The sequence below is a fragment of the Podarcis melisellensis genome (genome assembly GCF_964234715.1).
Source record: "Podarcis melisellensis genome assembly, chromosome: 3".
NCBI classification, from domain to species: Eukaryota; Metazoa; Chordata; class Lepidosauria; order Squamata; family Lacertidae; genus Podarcis; species Podarcis melisellensis.
In genome coordinates, this window is record NC_138530.1 from 17,618,600 (window position 1) to 17,626,402 (window position 7,803).

General features: G+C 43.5%; 1 protein-coding gene across 1 annotated transcript in view; it reads right to left on the reverse strand.

Annotated features, from left to right (window-relative positions):
- BUB1 (BUB1 mitotic checkpoint serine/threonine kinase) overlaps nucleotides 1–7,803 on the reverse strand; it is a 30,968-nt gene that overhangs the window by 5,622 nt on the left and 17,543 nt on the right. The window contains exons 13-18 of the mRNA XM_081904732.1: nucleotides 7,243–7,383; nucleotides 4,831–4,912; nucleotides 4,041–4,122; nucleotides 2,623–2,794; nucleotides 1,875–2,012; nucleotides 782–897 (exon numbers count right to left, since the gene is read on the reverse strand). Coding sequence (XP_081760858.1) covers nucleotides 782–897; nucleotides 1,875–2,012; nucleotides 2,623–2,794; nucleotides 4,041–4,122; nucleotides 4,831–4,912; nucleotides 7,243–7,383 — 731 coding nt within the window. The remainder of the gene's footprint in view (nucleotides 1–781; nucleotides 898–1,874; nucleotides 2,013–2,622; nucleotides 2,795–4,040; nucleotides 4,123–4,830; nucleotides 4,913–7,242; nucleotides 7,384–7,803) is intronic.

Here is a 7,803-nt window from a genome sequence, read left to right on the forward strand (position 1 = left end):
ACTGCTGAAACAGACATACAGTAAAACGGAATGGGTGTGAGTGCGGAATTTTAAGGGAGCGGCTTATATTCAGGTATTGTCTTTTTCCCCCTTGAATTTTAAAGGTGCGGCTTATATTTGGGCCAATACGGTATTATTTATTGAATTTATTAGTCGCTTTCTTTTGCCCAGGGCAAGTTCATTTTCTGCAGCGAATGGAGGAGACCCAAGGAAGGCTTGCTGCTCCCACTCACCTACTGTATAGATCTCCTTCTCCACTGAAGGAAAAGAGAACATTGGACAAACCACATTGAGTTCATTTTCAGCAGGATCAGGGTAGAGGAGATTCATGGGAGAGTGGGAGGAGCAACATGCAGGAAAAACCCACCATCACTGCAGGAAAAAGTGACTTCCTGAATCCATGTTAGGCACTTGCCTAAATGGTGGGGGTTGGGGAGCGGATTAGAGAAGGGCAGGGTGGACACAATTATCACTAAAAGAAAAATTATGGCAAATCCCACTACAGATAGGACCTTCTGCCAAAAGGTGCAATGGCCACAGGACAGAAGTGTCTCTTGTACCATGGATCAACCCATCTGTGTGAAACATACAGAGCAAGTGGCAACCCAACACCCTCTTATCCCAGCATAGCTCCTGGTCTTAACCTTTAAACTCTTTATAACCTTAAGTACACAAAGACAGAAGGGTCTGCTTAGGAAGCATCCACACCTGACCTTTAAACAACAGCAGTACGAGATGGCATTTGTTTTCAGATAAGCCACTGAAGCCCAAACCCACTTACTTTCAGTATGACTTTCCGATTATTTTTTGTGTTGTCCATATCAAGGACAGACGCTTGATAGACGCGTGCAAAAGCTCCTTCTCCCAGTAAGCAGTCAACATGAAAGGATGTGGTTGCTAAGCAAGTGGCAAGGAGAAAGAAGAGGAGGAAATGTAGAAAAAGGAATTAGAATACAGCAGAAACGACCCATTTCAAACTCATGTGCTAACTTTCTGGCCTGACAGTGGTACCCCCTCCAGGAATTCTATGGAACCAAGGTCCCAGAGACTGGTATGAAGGTGCATGAAACAGGTCAAGGAGGTCTGCGTGTGGACAGGGAACCATATGGAAACCTAGGTATGTACATTGTCTTGAGTCTCGTGACTTCAGAGATTGATGCAAGAACTGCCTACACATTTTCAAGCATGCACTGTAGCTGCTATAAGAGCTAACTACTTTTTTTTTTTTTAAGAATTAAGCAACTCCATGAAAGCTTAATTTCTCAGGATGATGAATTCTGCACCATATCCTGTACATCTGAAGACCCCTGATTTAGTATTGTGCAAGGTAGACAGTGATGCTCTGCAAAAACTTTGCTTTGGAGTAAAAAAAAAAAGCCCAAGACTTCATTATTCTTGCAAAATGCAAGTCCCAGCTTCTCACTTTCTGTCTGGCATCCTCCAGTGAATGCAAACTGACTACTTCTTTCAGACCTCTGTCCACATCACACAGTTTAAACTGACATATGTGGGGGGAAACCAAGTACAGTGGTGCCCCGCAAGACGAACGCCTCGCAAGACGGAAAACCCGCTAGACGAAAGGGTTTTCCGTTTTGGAGGCGCTTCGCAAAACGAATTTCCCTATGGGGTTGCTTCGCAAGATGAAAAATTCTGGCGAGTCCCCGCAGGTTTTTTCGCTTTCCCCCCCTTTTCCTAAGCCGCTAAGCCGCTTAACAGCTGATCACTAAAAGCCGCTAGACCGCTGTAGTGCTAATCCGCTAAGCTGTCAATGGGCTTGCTTCGCAAGACGAAAAAACCGCTAGACGAAGAGAATCGCGGAACGGATTCTTTTCGTCTTGCGAGGCACCACTGTATAGTATGTATGCAGGTCTTACCCAATTTGAGTTCAGCTTTCGGTTTGAGAACTGGAAGCCCTGATTCCCATTCAAAAGTATTTGAGTAGGCACTGATTGGCTTGGGCAGCCCAAGTAGAAGCTGATGAATTAAGCTGTTGCTCCAAGGGTCTTCAACTACTTCAGGAGAGAAAAAAGATTCTGGTTAAGCCATTTAAATCAAGGAAATAACAAGATTTTCTCATTGACAGGCATCATCAACATTTGAAAAGACAAGCCTAAATGAAGGGACCAAAAGAAAAGGCATGGAGATACAGCCAAAGGTCTGGGATGAAACACTGAGCACTTGGGATACACATTTATTCCCTATAATTCAAAACATCGCCATTTATTTATTTGAACGTTTTCTACCCCCGCCTTTTCTCTCTTAAAAAATGGGCACAAGGCAACTAAGGAATCCAGTGGAGCTGCAAGCTGGTGTTATACTGCTGAATCTTGCATTCTCTGGTGCAACTGGGAGAAACAAACCATAAAGCCATAATTAAGCTCGGCTTTGCATCTGAAACCAAGGTTGTGGTTTGTCGCTCCCTAGGAAGTCAGGACTCATAAACTAACACAATCCCACCCAGGTTTCGACATAACCGGTGCAAACCAAGCTTAACTGGCATTTTCTCTTTAGATGCAGAATGGCCAGCAATAAAGTGCTTATAGTCAGGCAAGTTCGCCTAGGAAGACCATTTTTTACAGCCCTGTATTCTTAGACATATTCCTCCTGGGACAGAAACTTTACCCTGAGTCAGTTGACAGGCAGACAGTGGAATGGTGTGGAATGGCGTAGAGGCAAGTTGCGCAGCACAAGCAAAATCTCCTGTGCTGCCTGGAGTAGGAGCCAGGGTCTTGTTGCAGAAATTAGCCCACACAGTGCAGTCATCCTTCAGGCCCTCCGTTGGCGGGTTTACCTCCTAAAGACAGCAACACACAAGCTACATCCACCTTTCCATTCAAAGCAGAAAGCAGAATTTCACATCCCAAAAGTTAGGGACCTATAAAGGAAAATCCCCACCCCACCCCCGGATTTTATTTTGTTTGGCAATAGCAGAAGATTTACAAGTGTCATCTCCCCTGTTGCAGGCTAGATGCATATAGCAAATGTGTGATGATGTGCACATACGGAGTTTGTGAGGCCATGTGTACATAAACAAATACATTCAGATGTAACACCAAACCACAGTTTGGCAATCGGGAGAGGAACAATCAACTCTTGCAACAACTGTATGCCCTCACAAAGTGAACATAGCTGGGTGGCCTCATATATCGCTCACCAGGGCTTTCATTTATTTTATTTAAAATTTATTTTATTTGCCCCAGCCACTCTGGGCAGCTTCCAACATAGTCTAAAAACACAACTGTGCATCAAATATTAAAAACTTCCCAGATGTCTTCTAAAAGTCAGATAGTTCTTTATCTCCTAGACATATGACGGAAAGGTATTCCACAGGGTGGCTCCATATAACTTCACTTCTCACAGTGGGGGAACCGCCAGAAGGCCCTCAGAGCTGGATATCAGCATCTGAGCCAAGGCTGTTTAGGACTACAACTCTCATCAGCCCAAGCTACCATGGCCAACCGTCAGGGATGATGGGAGTTGTAGTCCAACAGCATCTGCAGGGCTATTGGCTCACCATCGTTGGGTTGATCCTCTCCTAAGATAATACCTACTAAGGCATGCGAGTGCCACATCCAAACACTTTCTTTAAAATGTTTGATTTTCCTCATATGCAGATTTAAGCAGCTATACATAAATCAACTAAAACTCCACGATCAATCGACAATGGTTTCTTTAGTCATCTGACAACCCAAGCTCTTTATCAACTAAGGTTTTTATTTAGTTTTTTTCCTTTGTTTAACAGAAACAAGAAAGGACAAGAACAAAAAAGGCTGACACAGAGAGGGAGTGGGGGAGACAGGTTGAGAGGGGTCAGCACAGGTTGTGGCAGCCTTCTTTGTACCCTACACAGATCTGAAGCTTAATTTACAAACAGCCAGTGGTAAGGAAGAAGCTTGCCCCAGGGGTGAGGCAGCATAATTCCAACAAGGCTCTATATAGGGTGGGAGGAAGACTTGGGAGCATTCTCTCAAAACACTTGAAGAATCCTGCATTCTCAAAATCCTTGATCTATGTCTCTGTTATAAATGCCATTCACTTACTGCTGATTTGGCAGCACAGCTGACTGTGGGACGTTCTCCAAAGACTTTGGATCCTGTCAACTTTGGCGGATGCACGGGAACACTGAAAGGAAAAGTTCAATTCAGGAGCAAATCTTTCGGGCAGAGCAATTCACACAGAGAATGAACGACGGTCCAAAATGGCCACTGTTCTCGATAAGCCAGGTTTGTAAGTCACACAACTTCATTTTGTTGCCTTTTTAGTAATTATGAACCTGACATCCCCACTGCAGGCGCGTAACATGCTACAATAATGGTGACGAGGATATATGCTTATATGTGCAGCTCAGAGACTTGTGCATCCTCTCACTTCCTCACATGTTCTTTTAAGCCCCATCTGAAATGCCAGAGTAATGTACCTAGTCATTTGGCCTCAACCCTTTAGACATGCCAACCAGATGGGATTTCAAAGAGATTTACTATGGGAAGTATCAACAAGATGCAAAAGAGAAGAGTTAATTCCTTGTGGCTCCATTTATTTTACATACCCTGCTCTTTCTTCAGGAAACTCAGAACCATTCTAGAGAACTGCCAGGCAACCTTCTATCTAGGTAATGATCAGTCTGATCCTTACGTAGCTTTAGCAGTGTGGCAGCATCACACACTTTTGGACCACTCTGAGGTGCACGGCAGTGTACGTAACATCGAAAGAAACAGTGGTGAGACTTTTTGCCTGAACTGAGAGAAGCCCAAAGATGGCTGCAAGAGGCTATCTGAGATAACATAGTGCCACTGGCTCCTATATACAGGTGTTGCAAGCAGTTCAACTCACTCTGCATTCTCGTCTTCAAAGATCGTAAAGGCAGGTGGTGCCGCAGGAGCACTGGGCTTGATGCTGGAAGCCTTGTCCAGTCCTAAAAAGGTCAGAAAAGGGGGGAGGGGGAGATAGATAGATAGATAGATAGATGATAGATAGATAGATAGATAGATAGATAGATAGATAGATAGATAATTATACGGTTGGAGACCAGCTTATAAAGCACACTTGGGGGTACAGTCCCAGAAGGAAAACAAACAATTAAAACAATGTACAACAATAAATTTAAAATTTATAAATGCGATAAGCGTGTAGACACTTAAACTACCGCAGAGAGCTGACCCAGAATCACCCATGGAACCGAGTTTGGGGATTTTCTTAACGGACTAGTTTGAGTCAGGAGATGGTCTGCACCTACAGGTCTGTACACAGAATCTGCCGACCATCCAGGTCGTCTTATTATCTTTGCCTAAAAGGAAAAGGTCGAATTTTTGCTTTTCCGGGAGGTCAGTGAGCCTCACCAGAAGGGGATCAATGGTCTTACTAGGTGCCTCTTCATAAAAGGGACATCTAATGAACAAGTGCTCTGGGCTTCCTATCTCTCCCAATGAACAGGCGCAAAGTCTCTGAGCATATGGGACTTTTTTAAAGGATCCTTCCAGGACTGGCGAGGGCAGGACCAAGCTTCTGGCGGGAGGGGGAGATAAACAGATTTTGGCTTTTCTTAGTTGGAAGGGAGAGAAAATGACGGTAAGACAACCCTCTGCACATTGATCTCTCAACCACTGTGGATAACATTACGAACGGAACAGTCTATCACAGTTTTACCTTGCCCTTCCTCCATGGAGCTCAAGCAGGACACTCACAGAGTGGCTTACAAAAAACAAAAACAAAAAACAAAAATAAGGCCGGCCCTGCCAACAGGCATCAATTTACCAAATCAGGTATCAACTCTGAAGTAAAGAAACTGAGGGGAAAATCCCATTCTTTTCAGCGAGCATCTTTTCGTTTGGAAGTAACAGGCGAGGAAAAAAAGTTGGTTTTGAGAAACAACTTCCCAAAGAATTGCTTTGCACATTAACCCATTTTTAAATAGCATTTCCTTATCTACTTTCCCTGTAAAGCCAGTATGAGGCATGTTTATTTCCAGAGGTTTGCGTTACCTTCAGGAATTAAACAAATGCAGGTTTTGCCCTTCAGCCATGAAGAAATACTACCCAATTTGACTTCTATGGGGTTTTTTTTAACCTACCACATCAACTAAACTCACACTCCAGCTTGACTAATATAAAGACTCTTATGTATCTCCTTATATCTAATCTCTGCCTCACCAGGGGCTCATGTATATTGTAAACAAATGAGAAGCGGGGAGGAGAGGGAAAGACGTTATTGAGTCTTTGTCCCAGCAGCCTCTGTATCCTGAGGTTGCTTTTTGTACAAGGAAAGGGCCATAGCTCAGTGGTAGAGCATCTGCTTTGCATGCATAAAGTCCCAGGTTTTTTAATAATAATAATAATAATAATAATAATAATAATAATAATAATAATAATTTATACCCCGCCCATCTGGCTGGGCTTCCCCAGCCACTCTGGGCAGCTTTCAACAAAATATTAAAATACAGTAATGCATCAAACATTAAAAGCTTCCCTAAACAGGGCTGCCTTCAGATGTCTTCTAAAAGTCTGGTAGTTGTTGTTCTCTTGGACATCTGGTGGGAGGGTGTTCCACAGGGCGGGTGCCACTACCGAAAAGGCCCTCTGCCTGGTTCCCTGTAACCTGGCTTCTCGCAATGATGGAACCGCCAGAAGGCCCTCGGCGCTGGACCTCAGTGTCCGGGCAGAACGGTGGGGGTGGAGATGCTCCTTCAGATATACTGGACCGAGGCCATTTAGGGCTTTAAAGTTCAGCACCAACACTTTGAATTGTGCCTGGAAACGTACTGGGAGCAATCCATCTCTTGGTAAGGCTACAAAAGTCCCCTGCCTGAAAACCTGGAAGGCTGCTACCTGTCAGTGTAGACAATACCAAACCAGTTGGATCTATGGTCCGATTTGGAAAAAGGCAGCTCAGAAGGTACAAAGACTAATCCAATTAAGTGTGCCTAACACCTGCTGGATTCCATTTCAAAACTCTACAGAATTTGGGACGTCCAACATCATACCCGGACTTCTCTCTCCAAGCACCCCCACTTTAAAACAAAAATCCCCTGAGAACTCAAAAATGCATTCACTATTTTGGTTGCTCAAAAAAAATTTCCTTATTGTGCCCTGTCCATCACCTATCCACAAAGGAACAACAGTAGATTACCATGCCTGACCAACAAGGCACTCGTTTAGCTTTATAACACTCAGGATTAGATATATACCAATAAAAAAAATTATGCAACATGTGGCGGTTCAACTCCCCAACATCTATAGACATATATACCGTTATTTCTACAGTAGGCCTCAAACTCATCTTCATCTTCTGAAAGTATAGTAGTATCTTTGAAGGAAGATGCTTGGAAGACATCCATGATAAATCCTAGCAAAGGAAGAAGAAAAATTAAAAACAGATGCCAGGTTTTAAAAAAAGCCAACCCCGGATACATTTAGTCAAGAATATAGCTCATCGTGAGCAGCAAGAGGATTGCTACCGGCATTCTGCAGCGAAGAAACTATCTTAGCTCAGAAGTCAAGACCATCCCTTTGCATTCACACAGTCCCAGCTTCTACCCTAGTAAAGAGGCTTGCACATGTTAACTTGGATCAAGAGCCTGGGCAAACTCACTCAAAGATGTGCCTCCAGAGAAGATATAAACTTTGCTGGATGTTAGCTTTCTTCCTTTTCTCAAAACAAATGCAAAAATATATATTCAAAACTCAACTGTCATTCGTTGTTTTCTGCTAAACTTCTGGAGAATCTTTTAATATTATGTATTAATTGACATTTCACACCTCCATTCTAGGGAAATGCAATAGGACGTAACTGCTGGAAATGTCAGTTTCC